Here is a 17460-nt window from a genome sequence, read left to right on the forward strand (position 1 = left end):
CGGATGAAGTTTGGAATGAGTCTAATTGATAGAGCTGGTTGCAAAAAACTGTTTCCACTATAGGAACTGGGAGAAGGAGAGGTTGTCAACAAGTATCTATGCGAGCTGGTGGTGGCTCCATAATGGTGTGGGCTGTGTTTACTTGGAATGGACTGGGTGCCCTGGTCCAACTGAACTGATCATTGATTAGCATTGGTTATGTTCAGCTACTTGGAGGCTGTTAGCAGCCATTCGTGGACTCCACATTCCAAAACAACAGTGTAATTTTTATGGATGACAATGCTCCATGTCACTGGGCCATAATTGATTGTGACTGATTTGAAAAACATTCTGGACAGTTCGAGCGAATGATTTGGTCACCCCTATGTCCCATCATGGTACATAACATTGTGCACAAAATCCTGCACCAGAAACACTTTCACAACAATAGACAGCTGTGGAGGCAGCATGGCTCAGTATTTCTTTAGGGGACCTCCAAAGACTTGTGGAATCCATGCCACGTCAAGTTACTGCACTATTCTGGGCAAAAGGAGGTCCGACACGAAATTAGGAGCTATCCCTTCACTTTTTTCATGTCCGTGTAACTTGAATTTACATTTCACTGTTTAATTTTGCTATGATACATTAAAAATTCAATTTTCAAAATTTAACAATGGAAAATCCGGGATGGAATGTAACAATATCCTCTGTCTAACCTGCAGAACTTCTCTGTCTGCCGCCCCTACCAAACTATTCCTCCCCATCCCTGCCCCAGCCTCCTCCTTACCCCCACCCAGTCGCCACTCCCATCATGCACTGGTGCTGCTGCTCACAGTGTGGTTTCAGTTGCCCGACACTGCAGTCGTGTGTGTGAGTTCCGTTTTTGTGTGTGTGTGTGTGTGTGTGTGTGTGTGTGTGTGTGTGTGTCGTTGACAAAGGCCTTAATGGACGAAAACTATAATTGTGAGAGCCTTTTTGTTGTGTCTATCTGTAACTCAGCATCTCTGCTTTAGGGTGAGTAACAATTTTCTAAATTTGAAGTATGAGTATTGTATGAGAGGCTTACACCGCTTTTTTTAACAAACATAGCAGTAAACATACTTCCTACTTGTGCTTTACTAGCAGTTTCATAAATTTTAAAAGAGATTTTGGGTGTCATAGTCAAGAAGAGAACAGATTTGTAGCAACTAGAACAAAGTTCAGTTTTTTTTTAACCTTTCTCAGATTTATCTTCAGATGGATCATGCAGAAGTTACATATTTATTTTTGTAGTGTTATGCTGCATATTAGAAAAATAAAAACCCAAAGATGAGCCCAAAAGACTCAAAAACTGGTTTATGGAAATCAATTAATATTTCATTAAAGACTGGGTGCAGTTATTTTTATTTTCTATTAATGCACTGTCTTGTTTTCTGCAATATCTGTAATAAATAAACTTAAGCATTTGTTAAGTATTATTTAGTGACTGACATTTCTTTAAATGAGATTGTTATTGGGTTTCAGGCAGAATGTAAATGTGATGGCGACTCCAAATTAGTAAATGAGAACAGGATGTGCGTGCCAAAGAACTATTCATGTGACGGAAGTAAATTTTACTGCAAAAATGGCAGGTGCATTTCACGTATGTGGGCATGTGATGGAGATGATGATTGTGGTGACAACAGTGATGAAGATGTTTACTACTGTGGTAAGTATCAATTTATTGTCTAGCTTAAATGTTGAATATCTTAAACAAAATGTTTCCATTCAGGATTTTTATTACAGTTATCAGTCACATATAAGTAATAAGGTTCATAAGAATACGGTTGGTAATAGAATTTTGAAATTTTGCGTACATACCGCATATGGATTAGGAAAGAGAAAGAATTAAAAAAGTGGTATTTATGTTAGGATTGATATTAGAGAAAGTGGATCTAGTTCATCTAGCTGTGTTTCTACTTGTTCAGCAAGTGATAACGCAAGTGAAGCTAAAATTGCAAAAACTCTTGCAGCAACCAGTTGATACAGGCTACCAATATTCCATTTCTTTGATCCAGAGCATGCTCTGAATATTATATCGTGTGTGTGTGTGTGTGTGTGTGTGTGTGTGTGTGTGTGTGTGTAGGGGCAGAGAGTGCACACTTTTTGTGATGTGATTAGATTTAAAATATTCTAGATAAATTTAGTTGTCACTTAGTTGGACTAGTTGTTGTTAAATCACATCTTTATTCCACAGTTTGTCCTGATTTACAAATCATTACTTGTATACTGACCATGTGAATAAGCAGTATGAAAGCACTCTTGTATTTTAAGTTCAGTTAATTTAATTATTTTCAGCGTTTCATTCTTGTGGCTCCAATGAATTTCGATGTGCAAATGGAAGATGCATTTTCAAAACTTGGCAATGTGACCATGAAAATGATTGCCGTGATGGTTCTGATGAATTAGATTGTGATTACCCACCATGTGCTGCTGGAGAATTTACGTGTGAAAATCATAGATGCATAGAAAAATCTCAGGTAAGTCACATGTTTTCAAGACATCAATTTTTTAAATGTTTGAAATGCAGCAAAGACTTGAGATTAAAGCATTTATCTGAACGTATGCTCTCAGAGGTACTTTCTCCCAGTTCCTCCAAAAACTTAATATCTTCTTGATCCTTCCGTCCTCAAATAACAACATTCCTCAGCATCAACATACATCTGTACCTCTGTTTTTGTCCACATTAGTAAACTACAGTTAGTATCAGCACTTTGACTACTGTTGTCTTTGTGCACAAAAAGGCCCTCCACTAAAGTCTGTGGATACATAAGTTTCATTGATGACCATTATCAGCCCATGGTGAAGTGCAGACTCAGCCAACCAATATTAATGCCTTCATTTCAATAGCTATTTTACAACTCAAGTCATCCTTAATTCCCTCCTGCCCTTCCTACTGCCATTAACAGCTCCTATGAAAAGTCCTTGCGAGGATCATACTTCCACTATATCTGTCTTACAGTCCCATAAATCTCCTGGTCTCAGTTTTTGCTCATACCTGTACCCAGTTTGGCTTGCTTTCTGTATCACTTTCCTGCATCTGCTGCAGTAACTTTCTCTTTATTCTGTGTTCTTATTCCATCCTTCTGTTTAGTAGGCTTCGGACCTTCTTAATTCGCTCAGTCCATTTCTGATGTTTACTGTTGTATCAATCTTCATATTCTCTTTCATACTTGTTCGGTATTTTGGTCACTTAGTGTTTTACCTCTGCCCTTCTCCCTAGACCCTCTACAGCTTGCGTTACCTACAACCACCTTTGCATTTGTTGTGTGTGGTTTTTGGTGCATGCGTACGTCTCCTTGTGTATTTAACTTCCTGCCATTTTCAAGTCATTTTTCTTTCCTGTCTTGACACCCCATCCTCTTTCTGGTTCACTGCTTACATCAAACATACCAAAGTGTCTTGAGTTTCATATGTACATATATGTTCAGATCTTCATATTCATGGTCATTGAATAGTCATTGTTTATTTTACATTGGGACTTCCCATAAAATTATTATTATCACTATTATTATTTTGTTTGAGAAAGAAAGTATTATTTCACATCCTGAGAAAGAACATTGCTTCTATTAATACTAAAAATTTGAGGTTTGTTATACACTGAGAAATAAGAAAATGATAATATGAGTCTAAGTTGATATTTTGAAATTTGGAAGACAGTAGTGAGGTGGAAAGGCGATCAGAGTTTAACAGCCGTCCACATGTCATTAGAGATGGAGCACACACTGATGTTGGATAGGGATGGGAAAGAAAATCAGCCATGCTCTTTTCAAAGGTACTGGTTATGGCCATCTAAACTAATTCAAGGAGACCATGACAAATGTAAATTAGGATGCTCAGATGGGGATTTAAACACTGTTATTCCCAAATGGGAGTTCAGTGCCAATTAAAGTTCATTTGAGGCTATTCTGAATCCCATGACACTTTCCTTGACGTTGACCTCACCACAAGCCAGCTACATCCTTCTGTTGACATTAAACCTACTAACAAACAGCATTACATACATTTTGACAGTTGCCATCCTTTCCATGTCAAATGTTCACTACCATACAGCCTTGGCATTTGAGGCAAACGTATTAGCTCAGATGCAGACTCCCTACAGTAACACACCGCCAGTCTAACCTCCTCCAACAGATTTCCTGGGCCATCAGGAAGAAGAAGAAGAAGAAGAAGAAGAACACCAACAACAATATAGAACACTCAGCATTATCCTGGTCATAAACGTATTAATCAGATGCTTCAAAAAGACTATGACCTCCTGAAATCGCGTCCTAAAGTGAAGTTCATTCTGTCTGACATTTTGTCCCCGACTCCTAGAACTGCTTTTCGTCACCCTCCCATTCTCTACATTAACCTTGTCAAACACTACACTAGTTCTACACCCACTTCCCTACCCTGTGGCTCCTACCCCTGTGATCGTCCCCACCGTAAGACTTGCCCTATGCACCCTCCTATACCACCCATGTAGCTGGCAAGGCATATAGTATCAAAGGGAGGGTCACCTGTGAAGAGACACATTTATGTACCAGCTATTATGGAAACATTATGCAAACACTGTTTGACCTTCTACGAGGTGCATTCAAGTTCTAAGGCCTCCGAATTTTTTTCTAATTAACTACTCACCCAAAATCGATGAAACTGGCGTTACTTCTCGACGTAATCGCCCTGCAGACGTGCACATTTTTCACAACACTGACGCAATGATTCCATGGCAGCAGCGAAGGCATCTTTAGGAGTCTGTTTTGACCACTGGAAAATCGCTGAGGCAATAGCAGCACGGCTGGTGAATGTGCGGCCACGGAGAGTGTCTTTCATTGTTGGAAAAAGGCAAAGGTCACTAGGAGCCAGGTCGGGTGAGTAGGGAGCATGAGGAATCACTTCAAAGTTGTTATCATGAAGAAACTGTTGCGTAACGTTAGCTCGATGTGCGGGTGCGTTGTCTTGGTGAAACAGCACACACGCAGCCTTTCCCGGATGTTTTTGTTGCAGTGCAGGTAGGAATTTGTTCTACAAAACATTTTTGTAGGATGCATCTGTTACCGTAGTGCCCTTTGGAACGCAATGGGTAAGGATTACGCCCTTGCTGTCCCAGAACATGGACACCATCATTTTTTCAGCACTGGCGGTTACCCGAAATTTTTTTTGTGGCGGTGAATCTGTGTGCTTCCATTGAGCTGACTGGCGCTTTGTTTCTGGATTGAAAAATGGCATCCACGTCTCATCCATTGTCACAACCGATGAAAAGAAAGTCCCAGTCATGCTGTCGTTGCGTGTCATCATTGCTCGGCAACATGCTACGCGGGCAGCCGTGTGGTCGTCCGTCAGCATTCGTGGCACCCACCTGGATGACACTTTTCACATTTTCAGGTCGTCATGCAGGATTGTGTGCACAGAACCCACAGAAATGCCAACTCTGGAGGTGATATGTTCAACAGTCATTCGGTGATCCCCCAAAACAATTCTCTCCACTTTCTCGATCATGTCGTCAGACCGGCTTGTGCGAGCCCGAGGCTGTTTCGGTTTGTTGTCACACGATGTTCTGCATTCATTAAACTGTCGCACCCACAAACGAACTTTCGACACATCCGTAACTCCATCACCACATGTCTCCTTTAACTGTCGATAAATTTCAATCGGTTTCACACCACGCAAATTCAGAAAACGAATGATTGCACGCTGTTCAAGTAAGGAAAACGTCGCCATTTTAAGTATTTAAAACAGTTCTCATTCTCGCCGCTGGCGGCAAAATTCCATCTGCCGTACGGTGCTGCCATCTATGGGACGTATTGACAATGAACGCGGCCTCATTTTAAAACAATGCACATGTTTCTATCTCTTTCCAGTCCGGGGAAAAAAAATCGGAGGCCTTAGAACTTGAATGCACCTCGTACATTGGTACGACTACAACCCAGTTATCAGTTAGGATGAATGAGCATAGACAGAGGGTGTACACTAGCAACGCACAATATCCTGTTGCAGAGCAAGCTCTTCGACATGACAGTCATGGACTTCGATGTCTGTTTCACCAAACATGGCATCAGCATTCCTCTCCCTGACACCATTTTCTCAGTATTCTGCTGGATGGAAACTGTCATTACATTATGTCGTTGGTTCTCACTACCCACCTGACACCTGGTTTTAGTTTACATTAATTCCTTTGGTCTCAGCATTTATTCTCAGTAACTGTTTCTAACTTCACCTCCGTTTAGTTTTCTATATATTTTATTTTACGACCTTCCCCCCCCCCCCCCCCCCCCCCTCCCCCATCCTCCCCACCCCTAACATGTATAATGCATGTAGCTTTCTGCTCTTATTTACTCTTGCACGATCTTTTGTTAGTAATCTCTGTCTTGCTTATTACCCTATCTTTCACCTTTAAACTCCAAGGTTTTCAAATCTCATCCCGTGCAGCAAAAATTGTTGTTTTCTTCTCATTCCCTTTGGTAAGTCACTCCTGACCCAGCATTCTGTGTGACTTTTTTATAATCCTCCCCATTTCCTAAACCTCACCAGTCCTTTTCCTTCATCCCTCTTCCTTCCCTTTCAGCCCTTCTGCCAGAAGAAGGCACTGGCTCTAGATGCTTGCACATTCCCTCAACTTTTGTATGTGTTTGCTCCTGCTGCCACTTGCTGAATAGATTTATGTTACATTACATATTCAAGGGTATGAAGTGGCTATATAGGACCATTTGAAGTATTCATTTATGGTTTAATAAGTGTTATGTAATAAATGTTTCTTAAGTCTTTGACTAAAGATTCTGGGATCATTTGGGCCTACATCTTTTAATTTTCTCTGTCAGCCTATTGTCCAGTGTCAGTCCATTATATAACACATTATTTTGTGTTTTATATTTGTTTTTAATGTTTAGATGTAAATAGTGGATCGATTTGATTCCCTTTTCATACATTGAGATGTTCGTAGCATACAGATGAAGATTTTTCTTAATGTGCGTGATATTTTGAAAGATATATTGCCAAAGGACATCAAAATTCATAGCATTTTAAATAACTCAATGCAGTGAACCCTACTGCTGCTATTCTTTTTATTATTTGCACCACCTTTTTCTTTACCGTGAAGGCCGACTGTGTATTCCAGGCACTTATTCTCCAAAGCACGATATGATAACCGTGGACTGGATGTATATATCCAAAATGGGTCACTTTGGAGTCATGAAATGGTGCACGTTGGAGCAAGCATTCAAAGGACATAACATACTGTAAAAATTCTCTTTGCCAAAGTCTTTACATGTTCTGCTACATTACAATGAGAAGTCTCATATATTCTGGTCTGCTTTACACATATTCCTAGTATGTTTAACATGGGTAATAAAATTCTGTGCCCAGCAGTGTCAAAAACCTTTTACAGAAGTAAGAAACTACCAGTTACATGGTGGCCTTTATCCACTACTTCAAGAACAACTTTTGTAAATTGTGCTATGTGAGGCTCCGTACCTTTTCTTGACATGAAACCGAATTGGTAGTGGTTCCGGATTTCTTGTTTTATGTTGAGAGCTTGATGAAGACTTTTGCATCAGAGAACACAACTCCACTCTGAACCCTAGACAAGGAGACAAAGCCTACATGAAAACAAATTTATCGTTAACATTCTCATTTTAGTCTTTCTTCTTCAAGGCTTCAGATGTGAGTGTGAATCAGTGATTCGCAGCTAACTGCAACCCCAATGACAGTGTTACATCCAAAAAATTTCAGTCTCTAACTAAGGAAAACTTAGTACCAAAGGCTAGAACAATGTAAAACATACAGAAAATGCAATTGAGTGCAGCACATATAACATGGATAACATTGGTAGGAAACACAAGACGAACCACTTTACAGAAAACAAAGACACCACAATTGCGCCTAACTCAAAAAACTCTGAAGAGAGAATGAACAATCATGTAGCAACTAAAACTATAAATGATGTCCAGAAGCAAAATGAGTGAAATAATTATCAAAATAGGAAATGGAGGAACTTCAGAGGCACATTGAACAATCTGGTAAAGTGACACCTTCAGTCAGTGTTTAGCAATCCTACCATAGATTCAAATTAATTCAACAAAACTTTGAAAGTCTTAGCAGTAAGCACAATCATTTGGATACCATTTCAGGGAGGACAATCCTTATTTTTTTTAGATATAATTGAACATTGTTATACAAATGAACTAATTAGTGGCTGTCACAGACACTCTTCGTGATCTTTCACTCTGCCTTCGGTAGAAAAGAGCAATGTGGTGATGGGGTAGCAATCTTTGCTGAAAGAGCTAGAAAATGAAATGTAATAGATGTGAGTAGAGTGTGTGCTGTATCACTTGGCCACTAGCTGCTCAGAAGGTGCAACCGTAGTAGTGGGGGCTCCCTTGCGGACGGGACAGTGCAGTAGGATAAGTGTAGTCCTACAGCTTCCCAAGCCTTCACATGAATGCATATCTCACAGAACTTGTAAGCTATAGCAAATGAGCTTGCAAACAATTGTATTAACAGGTTGTACCAGCACAACAAACAGTTCAACAAGTCAGCAGTTTATTATTAAAAACACAATGGGTGCAGGATTATGATGGAACTGGATCAGAGACAGCGATTTATTTTTTCATGCCTTGTACGCCTTTTTTCCTTTATCTCGTTGCCATGTTAAAATTAGCTTCTTTGCCAAAACATAGCATTGTTTACACAATTTCACCTCATAGTTATGCTAAAGCAGCTCCAATTGTGATAGAACCCTGAAACAGCATTCTGTAAATCAAACAATTGAGGCCAAGTTAAGGTTAGTAACTTATGAAAAGACCTGCTTGGTAAAAAAATAAATGTGATTCCTTCATTTATGGTGTTACAAAACCTGTACTAATTCTCATTTCACCAGCTGTCAATAGCTGTTGGATGGGTAACATTATTTCATTGAAAACATCTGTAATCACTCGTATATCACATTAGATAAGAAATTTTTGCATGTTAGCTATGTAGCTAATGCTCTCCACTTTACAAGCTGTCATTTGCCAAAAATTCATTTCGGTATCTTGAACTGTCTATGAGATTTGAAGGATGATATGAATATTTCATTTCCATCATTGTTTGCGCAGACAGTCAGAAGCTAGAGCACTACATACAATCCATTTTCTCGAGGTTAGTGACAGATACAGATCTCATCTCAAAGTTTGAAGAAAAATTCAAAATGTTAGCTCCATTTCGTAAGCAATAATACATGAACTAACATGCACCAAATGCAAACTCATAAGCGACCCCTTCTTTCTCTCTCTCTTTTATATATATATATATATATATATATATATATATATATATATATATATATATATATATATATATTTGCAAAGTATTTGAATTAAGCATAGTACATTGCGAGGTATAGAAATATCACAATAATTATGACCATTAATGAAATGATAGGCAGTTGATAGTGAAGCTGATGAATGAGACTAGCTGATGTGTAAGAATCAACTTTTTTTATCAAATAGTTTCATTAAAATCTTTTGAGAAAGGTAGTCGAAATGGGCACACAATGATTTAGTAGTAATGGACGAAGCTCACAGTTGTGTAGACAATAGGCAATTGAGACGACTGCCACTTCAGAAAAGAGGTGGACTCACCCAGTACTGACAACAAGGATGCATTTCTGTGCACTGGTCAAGTAATCTTGTGCAAGCTCTACTTTTAGTGTAGAGGACATAAAAAAAAAAAAAAACTTGCAGCAGTTAACTACAAGTGAGGTTAAGGCAGCTTGATCATTTTAGGTCTGTACAGACTTTCGTGGGTAGTCAAGATATTTTCCTTTAAATTCTTAATGCCCTACTTGTTGACATAGGCAGTAAACATTGCAATAAAAAAGGGTTGGGTTAACATCATACTAACTGGAGATAAAAAACATAGACTTGCTATCTCCTGACACCAACTGGGACAAAAAAAAAATTGGGGAATTTGCATCAGACCTTGATTATTGTGTCAGTTTCTCACACCCAGGAATGACATTGGCAAAAAAATGATAAATTATGAAGTGAAAACAGTGAGAGAAAAACTTTGACTTTTCCAATGAGCAATGTTGAAGGATGGCAATAATCATGGACTAAAGGTAGAATTTAAGAACTGTCATGATTTTTATAAAGATCTACTAGTAGAAATTAGAAGTAAATACAGGGCTATTACAAATGATTGAAGCGATTTCATAAATTCACTGTAGCTCCATTCATTGACATATGGTCACGACACACTACAGATACATAGAAAAACTCATAAAGTTTTGCCGCCAGAGCGTTCGAGAGCACAGTGAGACAAAATGACGGCAGGAGCTGAGAAAGCGTATGTCGTGCTTGAAATGAACTCACATCAGTCAGTCATAAAAGTGCAATGACACTTCAGGACGAAGTTCAACAAAGATCCACCAACTGCTAACTCCATTCGGCGATGGTATGTGCAGTTTAAAGCTTCTGGATGTCTCTGTAAGGGGAAATCAATGGGTCGGCCTGCAGTGAGCGAAGAAAAGGTTGAACGCGTGCGGGCAAGTTTCATGCGTAGCCCGCGGAAGTCGACGAATAAAGCAAGCAGGGAGCTAAACGTACCACAGCCGACGGTTTGGAAAATCTTACGGAAAAGGCTAAAGCAGAAGCCTTACCGTTTACAATTGCTACAAGCCCTGACACCCGATGACAAAGTCAAATGCTTTGAATTTTCGGCGCGGTTGCAACAGCTCATGGAAGAGGATGCGTTCAGTGCGAAACTTGTTTTCAGTGATGAAGCAACATTTTTTCTTAATGGTGAAGTGAACAGACACAATGTGCGAATCTGGGCGGTAGAGAATCCTCACGCATTTGTGCAGCAAATTCGCAATTCACCAAAAGTTAACGTGTTTTGTGCAATCTCACGGTTTAAAGTTTACGGCCCCTTTTTCTTCTGCGAAAAAAACGTTACAGGACATGTGTATCTGGACATGCTGGAAAATTGGCTCGTGCCACAACTGGAGACCGACAGCGCCGACTTCATCTTTCAACAGGATGGTGCTCCACCACACTTCCATCATGATGTTCGGCATTTCTTAAACAGGAGATTGGAAAACCGATGGATCGGTCGTGGTGGAGATCGTGATCAGCCCATCATGATGTTCGACATTTCTTAAACAGGAGATTGGAAAACCGATGGATCGGTCGTGGTGGAGATCGTGATCAGCAATTCATGTCATGGCCTCCATGCTCTCCCGACTTAACCCCATGCGATTTCTTTCTGTGGGGTTATGTGAAAGATTCAGTGTTTAAACCTCCTCTACCAAGAAATGTGCCAGAACTGCGAGCTCGCATCAACGATGCTTTCGAACTCATTGATGGGGACATGCTGTACCGAGTGTGGGAGGAACTTCATTATCGGCTTTATGTCTGCCAAATCACTAAAGGGGCACATATCGAACATTTGTGAATGCCTAAAAAAACTTTTTGAGTTTTTGTATGTGTGTGCCAAGCACTGTGAAAATATCTCAAATAATAAAGTTCTTGTAGAGCTGTGAAATCGCTTCAATCATTTGTAATAACCCTGTACATTTCACAGTGTTAAAAAAAAGTTGAGTAACATGGGCATAGCTGTTAGGAAAGTTATAAATAACTTTGTGGATTGTAAGGGCAAATCAGCAGTGATCTTACCATCAGCAATAGTGGGAGTATCATCAAATGCCAATCTCAGGTCACAAATGCTTTTAATGTGTGCTTTTCTTCTAATGGAAAATCCATCAATGGCTTTTTCAGTAATCTCCAGTACGGATATGAGGGCATTCAAGCTGAACAAAACATATAATTGGCCCCAACTAACAGTGGCTCATTCAAATTCCAAATCTCTGATATGATACATCAGTTGTCTCAAACACAAGACTGGAGTTGTTGTCTAACAGTGTTACAAGTGAAGTAGTCAAGTATTTCAATGAAAGCTATCTAAATGCTGCAGCTTCAAAGATTGCAGTAATGGAATTAACACTGGATAATAGATTTTGGTTTGAAATTATCTTTAGCAAATGACATAAAAATGGAAAAAAATGGATGAAATTCTTGGGAAATACCATCCAGGTCAACCTCAAATGGGACATGCATATTTATTCCTTCGCCTGTAACCTATCTAAAATCATATTTGCCATAAACATTATTAGCAAATATGGTAAAGATAAGTATGTATCAAATTTGTACTATTTGGTAGAAATGTGCAGCAATACAAATCAACCTAAATTCATTTCTATCGCTGCAGAAAAAAACTGTCAGATTTATTTGTGGTGCCAAACTGAGAGAAGCGTATCGGAACCTGTTTCCAAAATTTATTAAAAGTAATATCCAAACTTGAACTGTGACCTATGGCAACTTAATACCAGACAAAATTAAGATACCATGTAATTTGCGTTAGAACAGCATTGTATGAAAGACTTGCACTTCATGGTTGGCTGAATGTAGCCAGTGCACTACCTAAAAATGTCACAGCCCTTTCTGTTAGTAAATTAAAAGACCAACTAAAAGGAATTTTCGTTGAACATCCATTTATTCCCTTATTGAGTTCATTATTTCTATGAAAAATGCTTTGTAAGTATGTCAGGCTGATAGTTTTAGGTAATTCACATGCAATCTAATGGTAATAAAAATATTATAACTTTGTTTCTTATATATTAATAAATGTTAAATGTATTAAAATGTAAAATTATTTGTAAAACAATAAATTTATAAATTATAAACTGACAAGAAGAATATGCAGAAGAATAATTTGTATGATATTGTGAAACTGTTTTGTTTCTAAGGATTTTATCTGAATATTCAGTGTTGCATAAATATTATTATTATTATTATTGTTACTACTACTACTCTGTGTTTCAGTAATTTCTTTCATATTTTTTTCAGGTTTGCAATGGAGTGAACGACTGTAAAGATAATGCAACATCTGATGAGACACATGACCTGTGTCCACGAAATAAGACATGCCCTCCAAATCACCTTAAGTGTGAGAAAACAAATATCTGTGTGGAACCTTACTGGCTTTGTGATGGAGACAATGACTGTGGTGACAACAGTGATGAGGATCCGCTGCACTGTGCAGAGAGATCTTGCCCACAAAATAGCTTCAGGTCAGTTTACATCACTTGTTCCTTCCAACAGTTCTTTACACTAGACTCGCATTCGGGAGGATGACGGTTCAAACCTGCATCCGGCCATTGTGATTTAGGTTTTCCGCAATTTCCCAAAATCGCTTCAGGCAAATGCCAGGATGGTTCCTTTGAGAGCGCATGGCTGTCTTCCTTCCCCATCCTTCCACAATCCGATAGGACTGGTGACCTTGCTGTTTGGTCCCCAGTCAACCAACAGTTCTCTCACAAGAAGTACATGTGACTCACATAATGAGACTGGAAAATCCTGGATGGAATATAAACAGCTTAATGAGTGGAGGTAGTCACTTGTGGTATAATAGAGGCGTTGACAGGTACATCAACAAGAACTGATTGGTAACATGTCAAATAAAACCTTCTTCATTAGAGTCACAGATGTTGTCCTGTGGATGTATATGACTGTGTGCTTCAAAGAGGAACACTTTGTCAAGCTGAACTATTGTGTTACAGCACTTGTTTATTGCTTATTGACGGAGGCTGTAGAAGTAACGATTAAAATTTGAACCGTGTGTATTCCAGTCTACTGAGCCACATTCCAGTTAGATAATATTTGCTAGTTATTACTTTTATTACTGGTATACAGCCAGGTGTTTTTTGAGAATGTTATAGCATGACTGATGTGAAAGGGGGACGGCATGTACACTTCATTATAAAACATTGTTGACACTGCGATAATTATTTATTAGTGTAAGTTGCTATAAATTATTAATTACAGACCAGCAATCCTTGTAATTGAACACTACACACAGGATTAAATTGTGCATCAAGTATAAATCCTGTATTGGTGGTTAGTTTCCTAACAGTGTGCTACCCTATGCAAATATGTTCCAACTTTGACATTTCCAGATATTAGTGCTTATTACTGACACTCCCAAACATCATCAGATGAGTTATATAAATATTTTTCTTGAAAGAGGTCAATCATTAGCTATATTTGCTGTATATTTTCTGAAAACAAATTAATAAATTAAGATTTTCTGTTAAATATAACTACATTATGATTGTTTATCATCATTCCTGCTATTTATAATATTCAAATAAGAAATGAAAGACAAGCTGAGACAACCCTCTTTACTTGCTTTGCACTCAGTTCACTTACTTTGAAGTGCCATATTCTGATGTTCTGAAAAAGTTTTTTGAAAACTGAATAGAAAAGACAGTACCAAATGCTGTAGACCACACAGTACTTGAATTTTAAGTGGCTTTTTTTCCATGTTACTGGCACTGTAATGTTTTTGGTTGCCAGTTCCAGTCTTTCAGTTTGCAGATCAAACAGGTAAAGAGAATCACATCTCTTCCTTCATCAACAGACTCAGAAGATAAATAATCCAGTCATTAATCAGTGATGTACTATTCGTTACACATCACAGTGGAAACTTGACACAGTGGCGATATATCATAACAGACACTGTGCACATGTTATTGTCATGTAGAAAGTTAACAATATAATTAAAACATGTTGTAAATAAGTTTTATGGTGCAGTTTGCAGTTGTACTTATATGTTGCATGTTTACTATAGTATACGGGATTTTAAGGTTGTAGATATTATGCAGTTACTTGATGGTCACAGACTTTTACACAAGAGGTTAACATTACAAGTGAACCCTGCAGACTCTGACACGAATCAATGTAAGGATCTTGCATGATTACTCGGAGGTTACAGAGCCTAACCAGCATAGTTATTACACATCTCATACCTGAAGCCAGACTCATAGATAAATAGATGTTACATGTTTAGTGTCAGGATGCAGCCTTTTTCATACCAGCCAACATAGTTGTTACTTGTACAGATGCTAGTGGCAGACGGGTGATTTTGGGGTGTTGTGGGTGATTTGAAGACAATGGTACAAATATTTGTTTGTCTCAGAAACTACATAATGTTTTGAAAATTGGCTTGGTTAAATTTTGCTGTTTTGAAAAGACTGTGAGACTTAACTGTTTTCTGAATTGAGAAAAATGTAGAAGGTTAGTAAATTATAAAAGTATACTGAACTATCGTATACTTCTGTATTGGGGATACCCTAATTACGAGTATGGCATCCCTATTGAAGAGAAATTTACATTTTGCAAAATAATGCAAAATCTTAATTTAGTGGTTGAGTGGCGCCATCTGATTTGGAAAAAAATTTAGCAACAAAAGTACAGTGTCAAAATTCAGAATTTAGCAAGCACAAAGCAAAATTGGCAGTTCAAATTATGATGGCCCATATTTTCATTGTCAGTTATGCCATAAGTTAATTAGTTTCAGATAATTTAAAGTATGTTCTTGGAAAGAGTAGGAAGTCTGCTTTCGAATAAGTGGTAACAACATGTCAGGTTCCGCAGATTAGCTCAGAATGTTTTCCCATTATGTACTGTAATAGAATTTTCAGTTAGCTATAACTTTTAATTAACTGATCTTCCCATAAAACTAATTGGATCATTATGTCACAGATACCAGTAGAACCAACTGAACAATAAGTCTACATGGATCTTGGCCTAAATAACATTCTGAAATATTATGTATTTTGTGTGCAGTTGCATTGAAAATAGAATGAAAAATGAGGAAAAACTTTAGTAATTCACGGGAGGATAAAGCATAACAGGCGAATAGTTTCCAGCTTGTTGCATCTCAAAACTGCAAATAATTCTTCTGCGCCACACATGCACACATTCCTCATACTCAAGTGTTCAGTTGCTAGACATATTCATGGTGAAAACGAATTCACAGGGCCTACCATATGTGTTTGATAGTAATAAATTAGAATATGAAAACTATTAGCTTGGCTTTAGTTAGACATGAATTATGTGAGGGATAGAAATCATGCGAAAAAAGCAAAATACTCAGCACTCCAGTTTAACATGCAACAATACTGAATTCATAATTCAAGATAAATCTAATAGATTATGCTAGCTTTGCTCTTTATTGTCTCCATACTCGTGGTTTTTGCGTTTTCTTTTATGAACCCCTCAATAACAACTCTGTTCATGTGCGGAAAATTGGTGTTTGCTTTTAAAAGGCCTTTTGAATATCAGATACAACTTTAACATCTGGCTAGTTCACAGTGTTACCAATATTTTGTGTGTCTGTATTCATATACAAAAATACTTATGTGGTGGAGTGGAGCTCATGCCGTCACCCCCTACCCTCAAATTTCATTTTATATGATAGCACGCTTTTGCAGATGTCCCAACCACCGATGCATACCTGCTACATGGTACTGCGATGGTGATGATGACTGTGGAGATGGATCAGATGAGCCACCCGAATACTGCAGGTTGGAGGGTCGCACCTGTTTTGGCGATCTTTTCACTTGTGATAATGGAAACTGTATTCCAAGGATCTACATATGTGATGGGGATAATGACTGCCTTGATAATTCTGATGAAGATAAGCGTCATCAGTGCAGTAAGTAAAAAAAAAAAAATGTATATTTTTATTAATGTCAGCCATTTTCTGCAGTTTCAAAATAAGTTTCAATTGTTTTAAATAAATTCCTGAGCCTCACGTAATATTCCTACTTTTTATGCTTCAAAAAAGAATCATCTCAATTTATCAACTGACAGATGAGTTTTAAACTTCTACTTACTTAAAATATCACCATTGGGCCTCCAAAGTTCACAAGAGGACTGTCACATGTTATATCATAAATTCATTCACAACTTCGTGGCTGAAAATTTGGCTACATTATAAAACTGTAATGTTGTTGTTGTTGTGGTCTTCAGTCCTGAGACTGGTTTGATGCAGCTCTCCATGCTACTCTATCCTGTGCAAGCTTTTTCATCTCCCAGTACCTACTGCAACCTACATCCTTCTGAATCTGCTTAGTGTATTCATCTCTTGGTCTCCCTCTACGATTTTTACCCTCCACGCTACCCTCCAATACTAAATTGGTGATCCCTTGATGCCTCAGAACATGTCCTACCAACCGATCCCTTCTTCTGGTCAAGTTGTGCCACAAACTTCTCTTCTCCCCAATCCTATTCAATACTTCCTCATTAGTTATGTGATCTACCCATCTAATCTTCAGCATTCTTCTGTAGCACCACATTTCGAAAGCTTCTATTCTCTTCTTGTCCAAACTATTTATCGTCCATGTTTCACTTCCATACATGGCTACACTCCATACGAATACTTTCAGAAATGACTTCCTGACACTTAAATCTATACTGGATGTTAACAAATTTCTCTTCTTCAGAAACGCTTTCCTTGCCATTGCCAGCCTACATTTTATATCCTCTCTACTTCGACCATCATCAGTTATTTTTCTCCCCAAATAGCAAAACTCCTTTACTACTTTAAGTGCCTCATTTCCTAATCTAATTCCCTCAGCATCACCCGAATTAATTAGACTAC

At 38.2% G+C, this 17460-nt stretch overlaps 1 protein-coding gene across 1 annotated transcript in view; it reads left to right on the forward strand.

The window, feature by feature from the left end:
- LOC126475165 (low-density lipoprotein receptor-related protein 2) overlaps positions 1–17460 on the forward strand; it is a 217079-nt gene that overhangs the window by 140508 nt on the left and 59111 nt on the right. Inside the window, exons 37-40 of the mRNA XM_050102790.1 lie at positions 1483–1666; positions 2296–2477; positions 12861–13084; positions 16289–16512. Coding sequence (XP_049958747.1) covers positions 1483–1666; positions 2296–2477; positions 12861–13084; positions 16289–16512 — 814 coding nt within the window. The remainder of the gene's footprint in view (positions 1–1482; positions 1667–2295; positions 2478–12860; positions 13085–16288; positions 16513–17460) is intronic.

The sequence above is a fragment of the Schistocerca serialis genome, chromosome 4, assembly GCF_023864345.2.
Source record: "Schistocerca serialis cubense isolate TAMUIC-IGC-003099 chromosome 4, iqSchSeri2.2, whole genome shotgun sequence".
Classification (NCBI taxonomy): domain Eukaryota; kingdom Metazoa; phylum Arthropoda; class Insecta; order Orthoptera; family Acrididae; genus Schistocerca; species Schistocerca serialis.